This window comes from Leucoraja erinacea, chromosome 27, assembly GCF_028641065.1.
Source record: "Leucoraja erinacea ecotype New England chromosome 27, Leri_hhj_1, whole genome shotgun sequence".
Classification (NCBI taxonomy): Eukaryota; Metazoa; Chordata; class Chondrichthyes; order Rajiformes; family Rajidae; genus Leucoraja; species Leucoraja erinaceus.
In genome coordinates, this window is record NC_073403.1 from 2,990,144 (window position 1) to 3,015,260 (window position 25,117).

The 25,117-nt window shown below is 44.9% G+C and overlaps 1 protein-coding gene across 5 annotated transcripts in view; it reads left to right on the plus strand.

Annotated features, from left to right (window-relative positions):
- The window catches only part of LOC129710095 (phosphatidylinositol 5-phosphate 4-kinase type-2 beta-like), a 104,485-nt gene that overhangs the window by 48,297 nt on the left and 31,071 nt on the right, over positions 1-25,117 (plus strand). For all 5 annotated transcript variants that reach the window (XM_055656809.1, XM_055656810.1, XM_055656811.1 and 2 more), the window contains 2 exons: positions 16,541-16,693; positions 24,055-24,201. In XM_055656809.1, coding sequence (XP_055512784.1) covers positions 16,541-16,693; positions 24,055-24,201 — 300 coding nt within the window. The remainder of the gene's footprint in view (positions 1-16,540; positions 16,694-24,054; positions 24,202-25,117) is intronic.

Here is a 25,117-nt window from a genome sequence, read left to right on the forward strand (position 1 = left end):
CAAGCACGTGAACCTACAAAATACCAGATCAAAGGGAGGCTACAGATTTTTGGCTGTTGAGTAGAGCTACTACTCGTGGATAAAAACTGTTTTTATGTCTGGCTGTGGCAGCTTTGACAGTCCGGAGTCGCCTTCCAGAGGGAAGTGATTCAAAGAGTTTGTGGCCAGGGTGAGAGGGGCCAGAGTGTGGTAGAAAGCTGCAGTGCAATGCTAGTCAATACTCTGTTTTTACCCTCAGTCTGAAGAAGGGTTTCGGCCCGAAACGTTGCCAATTTCCTCCTTGTATCTATGTTTCGGCAAGTTGAACAATCTCCACTAGAGGAAATAGGCAACGTTTCGGGCCGAAACCCGTAAGGGTTTCGGCCCGAAACGTTGCCTATTTCCTTCGCTCCATAGATGCTGCTGCACCCGCTGAGTTTCTCCAGTTTTTTTGTGTAACCTCCGCTAGTCAATACTCTGTTGCATTAGGAATGCCACATTCACCCTCATTCACCCTCTTGCTTCAAAAACTTCAAACAGGTTGGTCAGAACTAGCAGGCAGCACAGTGGCGTACCTGGTTGAGCGGCAGGCAGCCTCATGGCACCGGAGGCCTCGGTTCGAACCTGCCCTAGGGTGCTGTCTGTGCGGAGTTTGCACATATACCCTGTGATGTCATGGGGCTCCTCGGAACGGGTGCTCTGATCTCCTCCCACATCCCAAAGGCGTGTGGGCTTGTAGGTTCATTGTGTTAATGGGTTAAGTGGGTGGAGCGTGGTTGCAAATGTGGGATAACATGGAACTGGGATAAATGGGTGATGGGGGTTTGGCATGGACTAGGTGGGCCGAAGGGCCTGTTTCCATGCTGTATCAATCGATAAATGTAATCAATAACCATACCAGTGCAGTATTATATCACTTCATAAGTCACAGGTGCAGACTCAAGTCTACTCCACCATTCAATCATGGCTGAAACATCTTTCCCCCTCAATCCCATTCTCCTGCCTTCTCCCCATAACCTTTGACACCCTTGCTAATCATGAACCTGTCAATCTGCTTCAAAAATACCCAACGAGAAACAGTCTGGTAGAAACATAGAAACATAGAAAATAGGTGCAGGAGTAGGCCATTCGGCCCTTCGAGCCTGCACCGATTCAATATTCAATATTGAATATTCAGCCATTCATTATGATCATGGCTGATCATCCAACTCAGTATCCTGTACCTGCCTTCTCTCCATACCCCCTGATCCCTTTAGCCACAAGGGCCACATCTAATTCCCTCTTAAATATAGTCAATGAACTGTGGCCTCAACTACCTTCTGAGGGAGAGAATTCCAGAGATTCACCACTCTCTGTGTGAAAAATGTTTTCCTCATCTCGGTCCTAAATGATTTCCCCCTTATCCTTAAACTGTGACCCCTTGTTCTGGTGATGTATGACTAAATGTCTAAAGTCTCGGTCACAAAGGTAGATTCTAATAATTGACTGAAGGATGAGAGAGGTGAAGCAGTCCATGAGGGAAGGGCTGTGGTTGGAACCTGACGACACGGATGCCAATGAGGTACTGATTTAGAATATTTAGAGGCAGCACGGTGGAGCAGCGGTAGAGTTGCTGCCTTACAGCGCCAGAGATCCGGGTTCGATCCTGACTACGGGTGCCGTCTGCACGGAGTTGGTACATTTTCCCCGTGACCTGCGTGGATTTTCTCCGGGTGCTCCGTTTACCTCCCACACGCCAAAGACGTACAGGTTAATTGGCTCGGTCAAATTCTAAGTTGTCCCCAGGATAGTATTAGTGTGTGTGTGGGCGGGATCGCTGGTCGGCACGGACTCGACGGGCAGAAGGGCCTGATTCCGTGCCGTATATCTCTAAACTAAACCAAATTGTTGACCAAGAAATAACAGTCAGAAATGAGTGGTTGGCTTTGAGGACGGAGGAGGCTGCATGATTAGAGGTGATGACTGAGGGAAGATTTGAAAACTGGAATCGGGATTTTAAAAGCAGAGTGGCAGTGAATGAATATAGCACATTGCTCCTGGCAGCACTCTCGTGAAAGGCCATGAAACTGTAAAGGATTACGGCCAACTTAGTATCCAAGCAACACCCACCCTCCAGCAACAGGTCAGATGCATGTGTAATTGGTGTTGCTTCTGGAATCCCGAGTGCAAAATGGTTGCCACATTTGTTGAATCAAAGTTGCGAGACAATGTTATTTTATGCCTGAGGAAATCTGCCGACCAAACAGAAGAAAGTATCATTGCTAATGGTCAGGGCGGCACGGTGGTACAGCAGTAGAGTTACTGCACTGCAGCGCCACAGACCTGGGTTCGATCCTGTCTACGGGTGCTGTTTGTACGGAGTCTGTTCCGTGACCGGGATCTGGGGGTCCTTGTACAACGGGATCTGGGGGTCCTTGTACATCAGTCTATGAAAGTAAGCATGCAGGTACAGCAGGCAGTGAAGAAAGCGGATGGCATGTTGTCACAGATACAGAATGCATTTCGTTGTCTCTGTACTGTACACTGACAATGACAATTAAAATTGAATCTGAATCCTTTATAACAAGAGGAATTGAATATAGGAGCAAAGAGGTCCCTCTGCAGTTGTACAGAGCCCTAGTGAGACCACACCTGGAGTATTGTGTGCAGTTTTGGTCCCCTACTTTGAGGAAGGACATTCTTGCTATTGAATGAGTGCAGCGTAGGTTTACAAGGTTAATTCCCGGGATGGCGGGACTGACATATGCTGAGAGAATGGAGCAGCTGGGCTTGTACACTCTGGGGTTTAGATGAGAGAGTATCTCATTGAAACATATAAGATTGTTAAGGGCTTGGACACACTAGAGGCAGGAAACATGTTCCCGATGTTGGGGGAGTTCAGAACCAGGGGACACAGTTTAAGAATAAGGAGTAAGCCATTTAGAACGGAGATGAGGAAACACTTTTTCTCACAGAGAGTCGTGAGTTTGTGGAATTCTCTGTGTCAGAGGGTGGTGGAGGCCGGTTCGCTGGTTGCTTTCAAGAGAGAGCTAGATAGGGCTCTTAAAAATAGCGGAGTCAGGGGATATGGGGAGAAGGCAGGAACGGGGTACTGATTGGGGATGATCAGCCATGATCACATTGAATGGTGGTGCTGGCTCGAAGGGCCGAATGGCCAACTCCTGCACCTATTGTCTATTGTCTATTGACCGCCTGTGTTTTCTGTGGGTGCTCCAGTTTCCTCCCATATTCCAAAGACGTGCAGGTTTGTAGATTAGTTGGCTGGTGTGGTCAAGTTGGGCCAAAAGTAGGATAGTGTTGGTGTACAGGGTGATCGCTGGTCGGGGCGGACTCGTGGGCAGATAGGCCACTGAGTTTGCACACTGTATCTATAAACTCTAAACAAAACTATCAAGGATGAAATCGTGGATTTCAAAGTTTTGAAACGTGGTGAAACAGAACTTAACACAATCTAAACAGTTCTTATTCTATGTACAACTTAGTGGTGGGGACAGACACAAAAAGCTAGAGTATCTCAGCAGGACAGGCATGGACAGAAGGAATGGGTGATGTTTCGGGTTGAGACCCTTCTTCAGGCTGATCTTATGAGGGGTGGGGACATTGGAAAGGGATGTTCGTACACACCTTCAGTCAATGATGGTTAAAGCCAATTGTCATTATTGACAACAGATCCAAAGAGACGAATGAGAAACAAACATGGAGATGGTTTTTGAATAGAGCAGGGTGAACGAACATGAAGCTCAACAGAGGGCAGGGTGTGAGACTTCATCTCACTGCCAGAGGTTGGCAATGGTCCCCATTCACCTGCCTTCTCCCCATAAACCTTGACATCCATACTGATCAATATCACCATACTGTTCTATGGTCCAGAGTCTTTCTAGAGAAATACTTTCTCCAAATGCACCCAAAATATACATCTCAACCATCAAAGCTAAGCAAATAAAAGGTGAAACTTTTAAGCTGTCAATTTTCACAAGCATGCACACCACCATACAAGGACAATAATATTTTCCTGACTATTGAACTAGCCAGACCAGGCTAGCAAAGACTGAGGGAGTAAAGTTACAGACGCGAGCCTAAGCCGAGACAATAAGAGTGTGAGGTTACTTAACTAGACGCAAGATGCTGGAGTAACTCAGCACCTCTGGAGTAAAGGAATAGGTGACGTTTCAGGACAAGACCCTTCTTCAGACTGAAAGTCGGGGGAGAGGGAAACTAGAGGTATGAAAATACAAAGAATTTACGAATGAAAGGAAAGAAGAGAAAAAAATTTGAGCCAGCAACGATGGTCAAGGAATGGTGGAGCCCACAATGGTCCATTGTTGGCTGTGGAGAATGTGATAATGTGTGGATACAGACAGTGAAACTAAGCAGGATGTCAGTGATAGGATGACGAGGGTGTTGGGAGGAACGGAGAGAGAGGGAATGCAAGAGGTACATCAAATTAGATCATTATTCATATCGCAGGGCTGCAGTTGCCCAAACAAAATGTTACTTCAGGGGTTGTCCCACTTAGGCGATTTTTCAACGGACTGCTGGCGACTGTCAGAGTGGAATGTGCGCACACACACACACACACACAAACACAACGCAAAGGTGGGGGGAATGCTGTCTGAAATTCACACGGTGCAAAGCCAAGGTGCTACTGACACACACCGCGATGAGCAGGAAGGTTAAGACGGCTAGCACTGTGTATGGTATTTAAGAAGGAACTGCAGATGCTGGAAAATCGAAGGTACACAAAAACGCTGTAGAAACTCAGCGGGTGCAGCAGCATCTATGGAGCGAAGGAAATAGGCAACGTTGCCTATTTCCTTCGCTCCATGCAAAGAGTTGAACAATCTCCAGTATCTATAGGAAATAGGCAACGTTTCGGGCCGAAACCCTTCCGGGTTTCGGCCCGAAACGTTGCCTATTTCCTTCGCTCCATAGATGCTGCTGCACCCGCTGAGTTTCTCCAGCATTTTTGTGTACCTACAGTGTATGGTAAGTCCTTTAAAAGGGGGGGGGGGGGGGGGGGGGGGGGGGGGGGGGGGAGGAATACAACTTTTAATAAGCCACAGATACCCAGCTGTGAAGTTCGGTGGACATTTAACATTACCAGTCGGTTATTCTTGGTTCTGAAAAACTCGTGCTTACGTTTTTTTTCCCCCAATGAGCCAATGAAAAGGCGATTAACTAGAACTACCAAGGACTACTTCGACTACCTACAATTCGATTCAATTCAACTTTAATGTCATCGCACAAATACAAGTACGAGTACAACGAAATGCAGTTTTGCGTCAGTCCGTAGTAGTTGTGCATAAAGAAATTAAAAAAAAAAACAAAAAAAACTAGAACTAAGTGTCGACCCCACGGCAACTGCACCCACGACTGCAGGATTATCGATTTTCTCCGTGGCGGAAAAGTCGCGGCGACAATACTGAGGCCGCGACCAGCTCCCCGAATGCGGGAACTCCTCGCGTCCATGAAGGAGACTCGCCAGAGACCGCCAGCGAACATGTGGCGAGCGCAGAGTCTCCTGTACTCGCCTAAAAAGTCGTCTATGTGGGACAGGCCCCTCAGCTAGAGACAGGAGACTTGGGCAAAGAGCTGGGAAGTTTGGGATAGTGGAGGTGGGGGAGAAGGAGAACATGAGGTCATACCGTGCGGAAACAAGCCTTTCGGCCCAACTTGCCCACACCAGCCAACAAATCCCAGCTCCACTAGTCCCAACTGCCCATATCCCTCCAAACCTGTCCTATCCATGTATTCAAGAAGGAACTGCAGATGCTGGAAGATCGAAGGTACACAAAATTGCTGGAGAAACTCAGCGGGTGCAGCAGCATCTATGGAGCGAAGGAAATAGGCCGAAACCCTTCTTCAGACTGAAGGACCTTCTTCAGACTATCCATGCACCTGTCTAACTGTTTCTTGAACTTTACACTAGTCCCAGCCTCAACTATTTCCTTCCACCTTTTGTGTGAAAAAGTTACCCCCTCAGATTCCTATTAAATCTTTTCCCCTTCACCTTCGACCTACGCCCTCTGGTCCTCGATCTCCCCGGCTCTAATAATCAGAGGACTTGGGGGTTACGGAGAATGAACTAAAAGTGGCAAAATATCTGGATTGCAAGTTGAACAGTGGAGTTGACGCTGGCTTGCATAGCCTTGCACCGTGCCAGAATGCGGAGATTGCCACATTCCTCGTGTTAACTACCCACTTCAAGCATTGTCAAGCAGCTGCATACCATTTGCAGCGTGCATTTCAAAATATCCTGTTAAGTAATGTTTACAGCTGCCCCAGTTCTTTCTGCTTATCATCCTTGATAAGACTTTATTGCTTCATCTTTTCAATGGCTGACTTATCCAGCTAAAAGTAAATAACTGCTGACATGTTTTATATATGGCCTCCCTGCCAACCCTGCTGTTCCATAATCAAACACCTGCAGCCTACACATAAAACCCCTCGAAATAACAATCGTGCCAGTTATAATTTCACATTTTAATAATATGGGGTGGCACTGCGGTTGCTGCCTTGTAGTGCCAGAGACACGGTTTCGATCCAGACTACGGGTCTACAGAGTTAGTACATTCTCGCTAGAATTTAGGTGATTGAGGGGGGATCTTATAGAAACGTGCAAAATTCTTAAGGGGTTGGACAGGCTAGATGCAGGAAGATTGTTCCCGATGTTGGGGAAGTCCAGGACAAGGGGTCACAGTTTAAGGTTAAGGGGGAAATCCTTTAGGACCAAGATGAGAAAAACATTTTTCCCACACAGAGAGTGGTGAATCTGGAATTCTCTGCCACAGAAGGTAGTTGAGGCCAGTTGATTGGCTATATTTAAGTTAGATATGGATAAAGGGATCAGGCGGTATGGAGAGGGGGCAGGTACGGGATACTGAGTTGGATGATCAGCCATGATCATATTGAATGTACGGTGCATATTGGATGATCAGCACGTCATATTGAATGGCGGTGCAGGCTCAGAGGGTGGTGGGTGTACGGAACAAGCTGTCAGAGGAGGTAGTTGGGGCTGGGACTATCCCAATGTTTAAGAAACAGACAGTTACATGGATAGGGCAAATTTGGAGGGATATGGACCAAACCCTGGCTCAGTCCAATCGCATGGAAAACATGAAGTGCAGACATTCCGATCTTGCAAGACAATGTTATCACCAGTACAGGTTGTTCATGCTTCCTGTTCTGACAAGTCTCTGCAAAACTTGCCGCTGCAGACAGAATGCAGTATGGTTAAAATAAAGACAAGCCTGTTTCGGTGTCGACTTTTAATTCCGCCTTCTCAACAGATGTGCTGAAACACCGCTTTGATCGTCCAGCTGCACGACGGTTTGAAAGATAGTCATCTTTTGCAACAACACAGTAACTCACAAGTTTTGGTCCCTGTTGCATTTGAACGTTTGTCAGCACGTCATGGTCCCAGACTGAGACGTAAATCCATTGAAGCTTATGTTCTTGTTGGAACTGTGTTAATACCAACCATCTAGTTAGGTCTCTGAAGCACCAATTCAATGGCATTAGGCTTTATCTTTGATGCTGAAGATTTATCCTTCAATCTTTCATACCCTTTCATTCATAAATCATAAGAGCAGAATTAGGCCATTCAGCCCATCAAGTCCACTCAGCCATTTGATCAAGGCTGACCTATCTTTGCCTCTCCTGACTTCTCCCCGTAACCTTTGACGCCCTTACTAATCAAGAACTTGGCAATCTCCGCTTTAAGAATACCCAATGACTTGACCTCCACGGCCATCTGTGGCAGTGAATTCCACAGATACAACACTCCTATAATCTTATTATTGTAAAGGCTTTTATTTTTTAAATATTGTAGGAAAAATAACGTAGCAAGTTGAAACACTCTCGCCCCTTAGCCCCTTCTCCCTTCCATAATTGTCTTTATAACGCAAATTTCTATAACATGAGGTTTCTAATGCCCCTGTCCCACTTAGGAAACCTGAACGGAAACCTCTGGAGACCTTGCGCCCCACCCAAGGTTTCCGTGCGGTTCCTGGATGTTTTTGTCAGTCTCCCTACCTATTTCCACTACCTGCAACCTCCAGCAACCACCTGCAACCTCTGGGAACCGCACGGAAACCTTGGGTGGGGCGCAGATTCTCCAGAGGTTTCCGTTCAGGTTTCCTAAGTGGGACAGGGGGCATTAAGGGTGTCATCATTTCCCTGCCTGACTTGCTGAGTTCTGCCAGCAGTTTGGGTTTCACTCGAGACGTTCCTGTTACTCAACAGATCACTGTTCACTCGAGCATCTACTGTTACTTGTGTCCCTATTCTAGCCAAGGTGTTGGTGGACATGCCCAAGTTGTTCAATATTGCAGCAATGTGAAGATAGACACAAAATGCTGGAGTAACTCAGCGGGTCAGGCAGCATCTCTGGAGAAAAGTAATAGGTGGCCTTTGTGGTCGGAACCCGTCTTCAGACTGAGAGGATCAGCGGTAATATGAAAGTTGCAGCAATGTTCACCATATTGGTAAAGTCTCCAATGGTATCCAGAGAATGTGATCGAGATGTGTTGTCATATGCTGAGAGAATGGAGCAGCTGGGCTTGTACACTCTGGAGTTTAGAAGGATGAGAGGGGATCTCATTGAAACATATAAGATTGTTAAGGGCTTGGACACGCTAGAGGCAGGAAACATGTTGCCGATGTTGGGGGAGTCCAGAACCAGGGGCCACAGTTTAAGAATAAGGAGTAAGCCATTTAGAACGGAGACGAGGAAACACTTTTTCTCCCAGAGAGTGGTGAGTCTGTGGAATTCTCTGCCTCAGAGGGCGGTGGAGGCAGGTTCTCTGGATGCTTTCAAGAGAGAGCTAGATAAAGCTCTTAAAAATAGGATAAGAGGGGATCTCATTGAAACATATAAGATTATTAAGGGCTTGGACACGCTAGAGGCAGGAAACATGTTCCCGATGTTGGTTGAGTCCAGAACCAGGGGCCACAGTATAAGAATAAGGAGTAAGCCATTTAGAACGGAGACGAGGAAACACTTTTTCTCCCAGAGAGTGGTGAGTCTGTGGAATTCTCTGCCTCAGAGGGCGGTGGAGGCCGGTTCTCTGGATGCTTTCAAGAGAGAGCTAGATAGAGCTCTTAAACATAGCGGAGTCAGGGGATATGGGGAGAAGGCAGGAACGGGGTACTGATTGGGGATGATCAGCCATGATCTCATTGAATGGCGGTGCTGGATCGAAGGGCCGAATGGCCTACTCCAGCACCTATTGTCTATTGTCTATTGAGATACATTAAAACTCCTACAAATGCTTATACAAAGACACAATGTCACAGGGAGAATGTGCAGGTTTCCAATAGCCTTGGATAAGAGTTTTAATGTCTTTATATGAGGGGGGGGGGGGGGCTTGCTGGTGGTTTGTAAGCATGTCTCACTGGAATTTGTTTGTGTTTGAACTATTTAAAATCACCCCTAAACTCTGATGGTGATTTTTTTTTCATTTTCTGGCCGGCTTGTGGTTTTGTCTTCAGTTCAGTTGCTAATTTACATTGTCTCATGGCCGGTTGGGACGTGAAGCCACTGTTTCCCGTCACAAGGTTGTTAATCAATGATCCACAAGACACATAAGCTTCAACTGGGCAAATTGAGCGTTAAATCCTCACTTTATAGCAGAAAAGTGGATGAAAGTGTGTGAGAGGCATTTGCAAGACTTTTGGCTTTAACACACACTTATACAAACATTGCATCATGGCAGAAGTTATAAAAACCTTTTGTACTACAAAGCAATATGTCTCTTTTTTTGTTGCCCCCTGATGTTGTCATTTTTACAGACCTGCTGCCTTTTCAACTAATAACCTGGTAATTTTACGACTTAAAAAATATATGTTTCTGATTTATGGCAGTGGACACAGGGGCTGCTAACTAGGTAACAGTGGCCTTTTCTTCATCCTCCGTTCCCGCATGCAGTAGATCATAGTTTCCCAACATGTTTGTCATTATTCTCCCTGAAGGGTTTAGGCGGGCATTGGAGGTAGCTTTCAGCTTCATGCCAAAAATAGTCTCCAGTGCAAAATATCCAAGATGTAGAATTGGATGATAATAGCCATCTGTTGACAGTTCCAACATTTAAAACTCTCCCTCACAATGAAGTTAGTGTGTTACAATCCACAGCCTCGACCCGTTTTGAAACCTCAAGTGTTCAGGGCTTTTCTATACTTCAGTTTTTCCTTTTGCGATATTACTCATGAAAATCTAAAATCTTTCTCCCTGTGACCATTTAGGTTTAGGTGTCAGTGTCGAACTCTGTTTGCATGCCATCCAAACAGGTCAGATATACTATTCGAGGTACAGTGTCGAACTTTGTTTTGCATGCTATCCAAACAGGTCAGATATACTATTAATAAATAGTGTAGGAAGGAACTGCAGATGCTGGTTTAAACAGAAGACAAACACAAAAAGTTTGCTTAAATCAGCGGGACAGGCAGCATCTCTGGAGAGAAGGAATGGGTGACCCGAAACATCACCCATTCCTTCTCTCCAGAGATACTGCCTGGCCCGCTGAGGTACTCCAGCTTTTTGTGCCCGTCTTCTATTAATAAATAGTTTAGTTTAGAGATACAGCATGGAAACAGCCCCTTGGAGCCACCGAGTCCATGCCGACCAGCGACTACCAGCATGTTGCACCACTTTCCATACAGGCACAGCAGAGGACAGGATCACAGCCGGGTCTCACTGTGCCACCCATCTACAGTATCTACAGGAAGCAGAGGCATTGGAAGTATAGTGTTTACTCTCCCATTGTTTCGATATTGCTGGTCCATTTCAAGTTGCTGGTGATATCTCCTCCTCGGACCTCGAAGCTTCAACCATCTCTGCTGCAGCTCCGTCTGATGATTCTTTTGAACATGCTTTAAGAGTTAGTCTTAGAACGATGCAGCACGGAAACTAGTTCCTCACCCTGCCAGTCTGTGCTGACCATCAAACACACATCTATAGTAAACGACATTCTCATTGATAGCAAGCCTGGAAGGAAAAATTATTAACCGCAAGTAACTTTTATGTAGAAAGTGAAGTAAAGTGTGGCACATCTGCGTGGGATTAAACTAGGAGCTGAATTATCAGGGCGGCACTGTGGCACAGCCTCACAATACCAGAGACCCGGGTGCTGAGTTTGCATGTTCTCTCTGAGACCATGTGGGTTTCATTTGGGTGCTCCAATTTGCTTTGTAGGTTAATTGGCCTCTGTGAAATCACCTTTTGTGTTAGGGAGGGGGTGAAAAAGTGGGATAACATAGAAGTAATGGCCATGAGCATCCTCAGTGTTGCATCATCTCAGTGGGCTGAAGGGCCTGTTTCCATACTGTATCTCTAAAATTAAATCTAAACCTTTAATTTAAAGGTATGACCATTTTATCAAGGGGCTCCACATCATTACACTTTCAGGGCAAGTATATTTTCAGCAGTAATTTTGACTGAGAACCTTTAAGTTCAGATTGTACTTGTACATAGTAACATTTGCTCTCATTGGAAAGCCTGCAAAACAAAGATTGTTACTTGACCTCATACACGTGACAATAATAAACCTAGACCGAGTGAGTTGAGTTTAGTTTATCGTTACGTGTTCCAGTGAAAAACGTTTTTGTAGCCTTCCCAACCAGTCAGCGGAAAGATAATACATGATTACAACCGAGCCATCCACAGTGTACAGATGATACATGATAAAGGGAATGACGTTCAAAGCCAGTAAACTCCCATCAAAGATAGCCCAAGTGTTCAAGTTCAAGTTCAAGTGAGTTTATTGTCATGTGTCCCTGTATAGGACAATGAAAATCTTGCTTTGCTTCAGCACACAGAACATAGTAGGCATTTACTACAAAACAGATCAGTGTGTCCATATACCATAATATAAATATATACACACACATGGATAAATAAACTGATTAAGTGCAAATAACAGATAATGGGTTATTAATAATCAGAGTTTTGTCCGAGCCAGGTTTAATAGCCTGATGGCTGTGGGGAAGTAGCTATTCCTGAACCTGGTTGTTGCAGTCTTCAGGCTCCTGTACCTTCTACCTGAAGGTAGCAGGGAGATGAGTGTGTGGCCAGGATGGTGGGTTTTTGATGATACTGCCAGCCTTTTTGAGGCAGCGACTGCGATAAATCACCTCGATGGAAGGAAGGTCAGAGCCGATGATGGACTGGGCAGGGTCTCCAATAAGGTAAATACTGTAGTAGTTTAAGACTCTCCAGTTGTTGGTGGCGTGGCTCAGTTGCCCATTAACGTGGCGGCCTCATATGCAGCACAGACATTGTAGGCCAAAGGGCCTGTTCCTGTGCAATACAGGTCTACTACGTTCCTTGTTCTATAAATATATCATCACTGAATCATAAATGAATTCCATGATTCTGACCCACCTGTGAAAGACAAGGTACAATGCTGCAAAAACTGCCTGTCACCTATGTCCAAATCCCAGCAAATGCTGTAACCAAGCTTCCCGTAAATGCTGAGTAACTTAATTTAGTTTCTATGATGATAAAAGTGAAATAGCCTTGGGTAAAGCTGCTATTTTTGGAGCAGCTATTCTGAAACCTCTGGCATTTAATCATTAATGAATGTCAAAGTGCCTGTATGCTATAAAACCTGGTAATTGGACATGTAAAACAAGTTGTCAGGTCTGTAGAATGAATAAGCAGCCCATTGTGTGCCTGCACAAAACAGAACACAAAATATATGTATTTTGGCAGCATTTATAAGAAATTTGTGTTTTTAACTGTCCACTGTTGCATGGTACCAGAGCGGAACTTAGAAGTATGCACTTTAAGCCTTTGTATAGCAGTGTAGAATTAGGCGAATCCAAGATTTTAAACTCCGAAGGCTCCACAATTTATTATAAAGGAAAAGTAATAAATGAGAAAGGAGATACGAAGTGGGAGAAAATTGAATGACCCTCACCTTCAGCTTGTGGTAGGCTTAGCTAAATCACCATTTAACTTTAAACATATGGAGTTGTACTCTATTACACATCACTACAGACAGATTGGATGGTGAGAGGGTATTTGCAATTGAAGGAATAGAATTTTGCCTGGGGAGAGAGTTGGGGGAGTTTCAGAAGGGGGGAGCCAGTTGTTTCAAGTCTGGGGGGAGCAATGACATTGTGGTATAACGGTTCATTAACACGGAGAGTGACGTAGATGATTGAGACTGTGGCCCTGAATTTGAATCGACGACACAACAATGGTATGAGACAAGAGTTGGCTAAGATTGGAGACGATTATTTATGGAGTTTATGTCGAACAAGCCCATACAAGCATTTAAGGAGCTCCTTGCAGAGAATTGTGTATGCAGCCCAGACCATCGCACAAACCATCCTCCCTTCCCTGGTAGACAAAAATGCTGGAGAAACTCAGCGGGTGCAGCAGCATCTATGGAGCGAAGGAAATAGGCAACGTTTCGGGCCGAAACCCGGAAGGGTTTCGGCCCGAAACGTTACCTATTTCCTATAGTGGAGATTGTTCAACTCTTTGCATGGAGCGAAGGAAATAGGCAACGTTTCGGGCCAAAACCCTTCTTCAGACTGATAGGGGGTGGGGGGGAGAAGCGAGTGAGGTACAGGGAGTGAGGTAGTTGAGGTGGGAACTATCACATTGTTTAAAAACACATTTGAACAGGTGCATGGATAGAATAGGTTGAGAAGGATATGGGCCTAACACGGGCAGGTTAGGCCCGTGCCTCACCTCCCTTCCCTGGACTCCACCTGCACTTCACGCTGCCTCGGCAAGGCCACCAGCATAATCAAAGACAAGTCTCACCCCCGGTCACTCCCTCTTCTCTCCTCCCCTCCCATCAAGCAAGAAGTGGTGAAGTGTGAAAACGCACACCTCCAGATTCGTTCCAGACACACTCCACTTTCTATGCAAAAAAAAACCCACTTGCCTCGCACATGTCCTTTGAAATTTGCTCCTCTCACCTTAAAGCTACCCTTTCTAGTCCTTGACATTTCCATCCATAGAGTCATTCAGCGTGGAAACGGGCCCTTTCGCCCAACGTACCCATGCCGACCAATATGCCTCATCTGCTCTAATCTCACCTGCCCCGCGTTAGGCCCATATCCTTCTCAACCTATTCTATCCATGCACCTGTCCAAATCTGTTTTTAAACATTGTGATAGTACTCACCTCAACTACCTCACTCCCTGTACCCATCACCTTGTCTGTGCAAGTACTTAATGAATAATCTGGATGATGGTGCAAAATGGATGGATCTAAAAGCAATATGTATAGAGGTTTTTTTTGGCACCTATTAACGTGCAGAATCCAGTTTGAACGATGGAGATGATAGCCAAAAATGGTCATACAGTGAGCGTCATTCAATTTTCTTTGCCTAATGTTATTCTTGCCTCACCTTGAAGGGTTGGTTTTTCATTTTGAACAGACTATGAGAGTTAATGTCTGCAGGGAAGCGAAAGAAAGTGGCGTGGAAGTGACGCCGTGGTCTGGTGGACCATATCAAGACCTCTTAAACTTTCCCCATCATTGGACAACTTTCTGAAAAAGTAATTTCAAGAGATTTGGGACCAAGAATGACTGATGATTAGCGTTTGAAAACTAGCCCCCTTGCATGGAATGTACATCAGAGACCCACACCACCCTGGCCACACTCTCATTTCACCACTGTCATCAGGCAGAAGGTACAGGGGCCTGGAAACTGTAACGTCCAGGTTCAGGAGCAGCTTCTTCCCAACTACTATCAGGCTATTAAACACTACAACCTCCAAATAGGCTCTGATCTATATGGACTTGGGGACATTGTTTTGAATTTGCGCTATTATTGTCTGTTTATTTGTCTTTAAAAATGTGTATATATATATATACATATATATACACTGATTGTTTTTTTGTGATTTATTATGGGTTTTACAGAGTAATATATTTGCATATCTGTCGTGCTGCTGCAAGTAAGAATTCTGTTGTTCCATTTCGGGACATATGATAATAAATTCAATTCAATTCAATTCAACTTTAATGTCATCGCACAAACACAAGTATCAGTACAACGAAATGCAGTTTTGCGTCAGTCCGTAGTAGTTGTACATCAAGAAACACAAAAAAAATAGAAAGAGGGAAGATACAGAATAATCAGGAAATACAGAATGATTAAACAAAGGGGACGGAGGGACCAGAGAAATCTATTGTCGGGACTCCGAGTTCAGCAGTGTGATTGTGTTGTTCTAGAAGCTTTTCCTCATCCTACTAGTACGTGACCTGAGGCTCCTGTACCGCCTCCCTGATGGGAGGAGGGCAAACAGTCCATGGTTGGGGTGTGAGGGGTCTTTGATGATCTTCCCGGCCCGACATTATTGAGAAGAAAAAAATGGCAAGTTTATTCTATGCCTTTATGCTTCATTGGGTCTTTGCCCATCATAAATCATCCAATCCAATCAGCACAAACACCCCTCCCCCACCCCGTACACTCCCTCTCTCTCCCACCCCTCCCCCACCACCCGTACACTCCCCCTCTCTCCACCCCCTCCCCCACCATACACTAAAACCTTTTTCTCTCCACCCCTCCCCCACCGTACACTCCCTCTCTCCACCCCTCCCCCACCATACACTCCCCCTTTCTCTCCACCCCTCCCCACCATACACTCCCCCTCTCTCTCCACCCCTCCCCCACCGTACACTCCCTCTCTCCACCCCTCCCCCACCCGTACACTCCCTCTCTCCACTCCCCCACCCCACTCCCCCCCACCCGTACACATCACCCCTCTCTCCCCCCCCCCCTCCCCCACCCGTACACTCCCTCTCTCTCACCCCTCCCCCACCCCCATACACTCCCTCTCTCCCCCCCTCCCCCACCGTACACTCCCTCTCTCTCCCCCACCATCACCCATACACTCCCTCTCTCTCCACCCCTCCCCCACCCGTACACTCCCTCTCTCCACCCCTCCCCCCACCCGTACACTCCCCCTCTCTCTCCACCCCTCCCCCACCCATACACTCCCTCTCTCTCCCACCCCTCCCCCACCCATACACTCCCTCTCTCTCCACCCCTCCCCCACCCGTACACTCCCTCTCTCCACCCCTCCCCCACCCGTACACTCCCTCTCTCTCCCCACCCTCCACCACTCAAGTCGCACCAGGTTCCTGTTCTCACCTAGCAAACAGCTAACAATGGCCAGTTTTCTTTATCATCGTTACTTTATTTGCATATCTTTCATTCATTTCTTCCATAGCTCTCTACATCACTGTCTATATCTCTCGTTTCCCTTTCCCCTGACTTGTCTGAAGAAGGGTCTCGACCCAAAAACGTCACCCATTCCTTCTCTCCAGAGATGCCGCCTGCCCCGCTGAGTTACCCCAGCATTTTGTGTCTGCGGTTTAAACCAGCATCTGCAGTTCCTTCTTACAAGCACAAACCTCTATTCCCTTCTGGACTGTTTATTCAGCATTCCCATCAAACGTGTCTATGGCATCCGACACAACCCCTACCTGCGGCAACAAGTTTCAGAAGTAAGACCTTAGAACATAAATCACCATGCCTGCAATTTGTGATGGTATTCCTACAATGTCTGATTTCAAAGCTGTTCTTCCTTTCAGAACTCGGTAACACGGAGTGCCCCCATCAACAGCGATGCACAAAACCGAATGGGAGCTCGGTTCTTAACTACGTACGACAAGAGATTCGTCATTAAAACCATAACTAGTGAGGATGTCGCGGAAATGCACAATATTTTAAAGAAATACCATCAGGTACGCATGCAAAGTTTGGTCTTATTAAGCACTGTGATTAAAACATCTGGAAGTTGCTCTGGAAGAACTAGAGCAGCACGGTGGCGCAGCGGTATAGTTGCTGCCTCACAGCGCCAGAGACCCGGGTTCGATCCTGACTACGGGTGCTGTCTGTACGGAGTTTGTACCTTCTCCCCGTGACCTGCATGGCTTTTCTCCAGGTTTATTTATTTATTTTATTACTTATTTCGAACAGAATAAAAGAATAAAAAGCAAGTGTGCAACAGCATACAAAAAAACAAAACAAGAATATTTATAAAGTGTCATAAACAATATCTATAAATAAATGAGATCGTATGTGTCTGAAAAGGAGCAGGAAGAAGCCAAAGCTTATTAATTCCCACCCCTTATTCAACTGCTTGTAATTATCTTATACAAATTTAGCAGCTATATGTAACATAGAAACATAGAAACATAGAAATTAGGTGCAGGAGTAGGCCATTCGGCCCTTTGAGCCTGCACCGCCATTCAATATGATCATGGCTGATCATCCAACTCAGCATCCCGTACCTGCCTTCTCTCCATACCCCCTGATCCCCTTAGCCACAAGGGCCACATCTAACTGCCTCTTAAATATAGCCAATGAACTGGCCTCAACTACCCTCTGTGGCAGAGAATTCCAGAGATTCACCACTCTCTGTGTGAAAAAAGTTCTTCTCATCTCGGTTTTAAAGGATTTCCCCTTTATCCTTAAGCTGTGACCCCTTGTCCTGGACTTCCCTAACATCGGGAACAATCTTCCTGCATCTAGCCTGTCCAACCCCTTAAGAATTTTGTAAGTTTCTATAAGATCCCCTCTCAATCTTCTAAATTCTAGAGAGTATAAACCAAGTCTATCCAGTCTTTTCTTCATAAGACAGTCCTGACATCCCAGGAATCAGTCTGGTGAACCGTCTCTGCACTCCCTCTATGGCAATAATGTCCTTCCTCAGATTTGCAGACCAAAAATGTACACCATAGGTTCCTCCCGCATTCCTAAGACGTGCAGGTTTGTAAGTTAATTGGTTAATGTAAATTGTCCCTAGTGTGTAGGATAGTGCTAGTGTACGGGCGATCGCTGGTCGTTGTGGGCTGAAGGGCCTGTTTCCACACTTCATCTCGAAACTAAACCACACTATACTATGTGAGCAATACGTTGGTACTGCTCTGGCCTCTTGTTGAAGCCGTTAGACAGGAGTAGTTCGCTGATGAAAATATATGAAACCTATTGCACCTTGAGAAAGATTTAATTTATTTTGAGGAGGTGGGGAAAAGGGGGAGGAGAACGGAAGAGATGTATTTTTGAGGAAGGGAAAGAGATTTATTTCTGATTGACACTTTTGTCAACTGCTTCAAACGAGACTGAAGCTGGAAGAGGACTAACCTTGAGCTAAAACGTGTAATCTTGGCTGCCTGAATGATTGATTACTGTGCAATGATCAAGGAAGTTAAACTAGGGCCGATTTAAGTGTCTGTATAGAGAGATGAAGCAAGTGTTTACAAGGAAAAAAAACGTGTGTATTATGTACTACATGCACACACATATAAACATAGAAAATAGGTGCAGGAGTAGAGGCCATTTGGCCCTTCGAGCCTGCACCGCCATTCAATATGATCAAGGCTGATCAACACACACATATAAACACACGCACACACACACACACATATAAACACACACGCACACATACAGACACACGCACATACATACACACAAACACACATGTATAAACACATGCTCACATATACACAGACGTATAAACACTCGCACACATATACACATACATAGAGACACACATAATATGTATATATGCATAAACATACACAGATTACACATGAATAGTATATATGTGTATATATACATATATATATATGTGTGTTTGTGTGTGTGTATATATATATAGTTAAGTACACACACATAGCATATATACACATATATACACACAGGGTATATACATACACATAGTATACACTCACATATACACATGGGAAATATGATTTCTTGATTAGTACAGGTGACAGGGGTTAATGGGAGAAGGCAGGAGAACGGGGTTAGGAGGGATATATCAGCCGCGATTGCATGGCTGAGTAGACCTGATGGGCAGAATGGCCTCATTCTACTCCTATCACTTATGATCTTATGATGACCTGGCCATTCCACCAGACTAACATATATTGCCTACACTACGACTTAATCAGCCTTATGAAGTAGCACATTTTTGTTGCTTAGGAAGAAATGTGTGTATATAATATAACTCTAGCTGTTGATGGGAAATATGACCAGAAGCAACTCTCCCCGACTGAAACCTGTCACCTACACCAGGATTTAATAAGCCTTAAGAAGTTGAGTTTTTTTGTTGCTGTGACCTATTGGTTAAAAATTAGCACCAGATGTTCCATCGATGACTCACACATAAAAGCTCTGCTTGATGTTATATTAGCCCACAGAGACTGGGTCCAAAGTCCATATCCTTAAAGGCATTGAGTAAAACGAACCCTGCAGATGCCCCATGATGAAGATGGAGGTAAAAAACTGTCCAAAAACTGACTGTCTGGTGTACCAAAAACAACCTGGTACTCAACCCATCAAAGACAAAAGAACTGGTCGTCGACTTCAGGAGGCAGAGGAGAGAGGAACATGCTCCTTTATACATCAAAAGGAGACATGGTGGAGAGAGTCACTGGCTTTAAGTTCCTGGGAATAAACATCTCCCAGGACCTCAAATGGCAAATGAACACCGTCACTCTGGTGAAGAAGTCACAGCAGCGGCTGTATTTCCTGAGGTCTCTGCGGAGAGCAAACGTCTCACAGCCGCTGCTGCTGTCCTTCTACCGATGCGCCGTGGAAAGTATCCTCTCCTGTGGCATCCTGGTGTGGTTTGCTAGCTGCACTGTGGCTGAGAGGAGGGCGGTGCAGAGAGTTATAAAAACTGCACAGAGCATCACAAACGCTAAACTGCCCTCCTTGGATGATATATATAGGGCTTGATGCTTGCGCCGGGCCACAAACATCAAGCAGGACACATCCCACCCTGCCAACCACCTTTTCACTCTGCTACCCTCTGGGAGGCGATTCAGGTCTCGGAAGGCTCGCACCGGTAGACTAAAAAATAGTTTCTACCCACGTGCCATAAAAGAACTTAATTCCAACAGAGAACACTGGGGAAGCAAAATGTAATTCCAAGAAATGCAACATTCTTTTAAAATTCTTTTTAAATACTTATTTATTATTTTTACTAATAAGTGTACATATGTGTCAATGGTTGGCGTGTTTGTATTTTTTTAACCGGAGGAGATGCAATGGAATTTCGTTGCACAATATTGTGCGATGACAATAAACGTATTCATTCATTCATAAAATGGACAATGTTTCTGACTCAAAGATAGACACAAAATGCTGGAGTAACTCAGCGGGACAGGCAGCATCTCTGGAGAGATGCAATGGGTGACTGACCAGTCTGAAGAAGGGTCTCGATCCGAAACGCCACCCATTCCTTCTCTCCAGAGATGCTGCCTAACCATATAACCATATAACAATTACAGCACGGAAACAGGCCATCTCGACCCTTCTAGTCCGTGCCGAACACATAATCTCCCCTAGTCCCATATACCTGCGCTCAGACCATAACCCTCCATTCCCTTCCCTTCCATATAACTATCCAATTTATGTTTAAATGATAAAAACGAACCTGCCTCCACCACCTTCACTGGAAGCTCATTCCACACAGCTACCACTCTCTGAGTAAAGAGGTTCCCCCTCATGTTACCCCTAAACTTCAGTCCCTTCATTCTCAAGTCATGTCCCCTTGTTTGAATCTTCCCTACTCTCAGTGAGAAAAGCTTTTCCACGTCAACTCTATCCCTCTCATCATTTTAAAGACCTCTATCAAGTCCCCCCTTAACCTGCGCTCCAAAGAATAAAGCCCTAACTTGTTCAACCTTTCTCTGTAACTTAGTTGCTGAAACCCAGGCAACATTCTAGTAAATCTCCTCTGTACTCTCTCTATTTTGTTGACATCCTTCCTATAATTAGGCGACCAAAATTGTACATCATACTCCAGAATTGGCCTCACCAATGCCTTGTACAATTTTAACATTACATCCCAACTTCTATACTCAATGCTCTGAATTATAAAGGCCAGCACACCAAAAGGCCAGCACACTGCCTGTCCCGCTGAGTTACTCCAGCTTTTTGTGTCCAACTTTGGTTTAAAGCAGCATCTGCAGTTCCTTCTAAAACGTTTCCTGCTCTGTACGAGGGTTGATGTAGGCAGGAATGTAGGTCCAAGTAAAAGTGGGAATTATTCTTTTGCATCTTGTGAATTGGCTTGCACCGTGGGATTCGATGCCCAGCAAGAATCGGCTTTCTAGAGAGGAGCAGAGTGGCGCAGGGATAGATTTGCTGCCGCACAGCGCCAGGGACCTGGGTTCGATCTTGATCTCGGATGCTGTCTGTATGGAGTTTGCACGTTCGCCCTGAGACCGCATGGATTTTTTCCGGGTGCTCTGGTTTTCTCCTTCATTCCAAAGACATGCAAAATTGGTTTCTGTAAATAGTCCCTAGTGTGTAGGGAGTGGATAATAATAATAATAATAATAATAAATTTTATTTTCGGGCTCCTTTCAAATCTCAAGGTCACCTTACAAAGATTAAACAGAAGAGAAAAAAAACATATAGTCGGAGAAAGATAAATAATAAGGACATCATCAATACACAAATGAAAGATCCAAAGACACAAAATAAAAAAAAACACAATGTGAACAGAGAGCAGCGGCAGCTAAAGCGCACCAGCGTACACTCTCTCTTCCGACAGCCATCTTGTAGCAATGTTACAAAATTTTGAGATTTAAAAAATCAAGTGTGCAATTTATCCCATCAGATAAAGCATAACAATAAGTTTAATTTGACACCTAATTCACTTTCATATCTCAAGTAATAAAAAAGTTATGGCTATTTTCATACTCGGAAATTAGCATCTTGTTCCCTATTGATTTTCTATGGACATAACAAAAAAGCTGTGATCGTGGACAGTCAAAAGCCCATAACCTTCTTAAAACTTAAGAGAACTGAATGAAATTTTCAGTTATCATAGATTGAAGCATTCTAAAACAAATATAAAATAATCTTACTTGGATGACCTGAAATTAAAGCATATAATTAGTTAGTTACCCAATTGTAGCTAATTTCAAACTTCAATTACTAGATCTAAACATCTATCCATTTCTTAATAAATGATTAACATTTTTAAATAGCCCAAGTGTCCAAATAATATTCACAAATAATTCACAATAAAACATGATTTTTAAATCTCATTTACATCAATTTATAGGCCAAATGGAAGGAATTTAGTGTTCAATTGCTGTAAATTAAAGTAAATTTAAATCAGCTTTCTAGTGGGTTCCTGTGAACGCGCTGGTTTAGAACGTTCACATTGCGCTGGATTTGTGCCCTCGTGCCCAGAAAAATACTGCATGATATAAAGAGCCCAAAATGAACTACTCGCTATAGAAAACTTTATACACAGGGTTATATACAAGCCCCATTTAATGTAAAAATAAGGTACATACCTTTAATTGTTTGCTTTATAAAACCCTGGGGCTGCGAGAGGTTGCGGGTTGAGAGAGTGATTTTTAAACTACTATAACTATTATACAAGGCCATAAAAACTAATAATACCTTTTGCGACGGGGTCTTTCAGCGATTTTCCGTTAATGATTTACTAGGCTGAACATTTTCGATTGCAACAGCCTAGTAAAAATCGCGTTTTAAACCCGCCCCCTCTAAACAGCGCCAAAATCGCGCACACGGGGTAGGGCAGATGCTCAGCCACAATTCAGGTAGGTTTTGTAACATACCTACATCTTGGACACAGACTAACAAAGTACCTTACACACACAGAAAAATCATCCCCCCACAGTGGTTACCACTGTGGGGGAAGGCACAAAAGTCCAGTCCCCAACCCCAGTTCTCCCAAAAGTCAGGCCTATTAAGGCCACCGCAGTTGCCTCAACGGAGGCCCGACGTTCCTGGCCGTTCTAGCCGGGTGGTCTTGCCCCGGCGTCGGGAGAGTCCTCACAGCGGCTGGGCCACCTGGAACGGCCGCTTCCCAGCAGGGGATTGTCGGCTTCCGAAGCCGACAAGGACGCACCGAGTTGGAGCTCCCAGGCTCCCGATGTTAATGTCGGCGCCGCCCGCTCCGCAGACCCGCAGCCCGGAGGTGTTGCTCTCGGCGATCCAGCTCACCGGAGCTCCAGCGCGTCGATCCAGCGCGGCGACCCAGGCAAGGCATCGCCCGCGATGGCGCTCCAGCGCTGTGCCGTCACCGAAGCCGAGGTGCTGGGCGGTCCCCACCAGGAAACGGCGCTCCACGCCGGCTGGTAGGCCACGAGGACGGGTCGACGGGCAGCCCAGAGAAAAAGCTGCCTCACCGACCAGGTAGGGACCTAGAAGTAAGGTTACCTCCTTCCCCCCACAATAAGAAGTCAATTTTTCCGAAAAAACAACGAACAAAACTAACAAAAAACTGGGGGAAAAAATGAATTAAACGGACGGCTGCTGGTTAGCAGCCGTTCCCCAAGATGGCTCCTCCTCCTCTGCAGAATGCAACAGTAGGATAACATAAACTAGTGTGAATGGGTACACAAAATTGCTGGAGAAACTCAGCGGGTGCAGCAGCATCTATGGAGCGAAGAAAATAGCCGACGTTTCGGGCTGAAACCCTTCTTCAGACTGATGAGGGGTGGGAGGGGAGAAGGAAGGAAAAAGGGGAGGAGGAGGAGACCAAGGGCGGGGGGATGGGAGGAGACAGCTCGAGGGTTAAGGAAGGGGAGGAGACAGCAAGGGCTAGCAAAATTGGGAGAATTCAACATTCATGCCATCAGGATGCAAGCTGCCCAGGCGGAATATGAGGTGCTGTTCCTCCAATTTCCGGTGTGTGAATGGGTGTTCGATGTTCGGCATGGACTCGATGAGTTGAAGGGCCCATTTTGTTTAGTTTAGAGATACAGCATGGAAACAGGCCCTTCTGCCTGGATCCCTGCACCCTGACCCTCTACGAGACACACTAGGGCCAATTTACAATTGTACCAATCAAATAAATCTACAAACCTGTACATCTTTTGAGTGCGGGAGTAAACCGGAGGTCCTGGAGAAAACCCACGCAGGTCATGGTGAGAACGTACAGACAGCAGCCGTAGTCAGGATCGAAGCCCAGGTCTCTAGCGCTGTGAGACAGCAACTCTAACCTTTTTAACTCTAAACTAAACTGAAATGTCAGCAGGTTAATGAAATCGTGGTGTTTCTAACATTGTTCTGCTTAACGTCATCTTTTGTTTTTCCTCTCCAGTATATTGTGGAATGCCATGGCAACACACTACTTCCCCAGTTCCTGGGCATGTATCGGTTAACAGTGGACGGCGTGGAGACATATATGACCGTAACACGAAATGTATTTAGTCACAGACTTACTGTCCACAGGAAATATGATCTGAAGGTACGACTCAGGCACAAGTTGCCACCTTCATTGGAATGTTTTAAGTGTGTGTCCATTTAACAGCAGCACAATACACAAGCGGAACCAATGAACGCTAATGGCTTCTTTAGACAGGGAAAGGGTCTTTGGATTTATGTCACTCTTCGTATTTAAACACGAGAAACCATGCAAGATTCTGTGGGTGGACTAGATTCTTGTACTGCCGAAGGTAGACACAAAATGCTGGAGTAACTCAGCGGGCCAGGCAGCATCTCTCGAGAGAAGGAGTGGGTGACGTTTCGGGTCGAGTCTGAAGAAGGGCCTCGACCCGCAACGTCACCCATTCCTTCTTGCCAGAGATGCTGCCTGTCCCGCTGAGTTACTCCAACTTTTAGTGTCTACCTTCAGTTTAAACCAGCATCTGCTGTTTCTTCCTGCAGAACTGTAGAAGCTATAACGATATATACACACACACACACATATATATAAATAGATAATATTATATATATATATGCACACACATACCCACACACACATATATATAAATAGATAATATTATATATATATATGCACACACACACACACACACACACACATAAACAATTAATATATATATAATGTTATATATATTATATATATAGATATGTGTGTGTGTATATATATATACGCACATATATAGACATATATGCACACGTGTGTGTGTGTGTATATAGCACACAAATATGTATATTATGCACACGCACACACATGTATATTATATACACACACACACATATGTATATTATATACACACATATGTATATTATATACACACACACATGTATATTATATATACACACACACACATATGTATATTATATACACACACACACATATATATATTATACACACACACATATGTATATTATATACACACACACATATGTATATTATATAC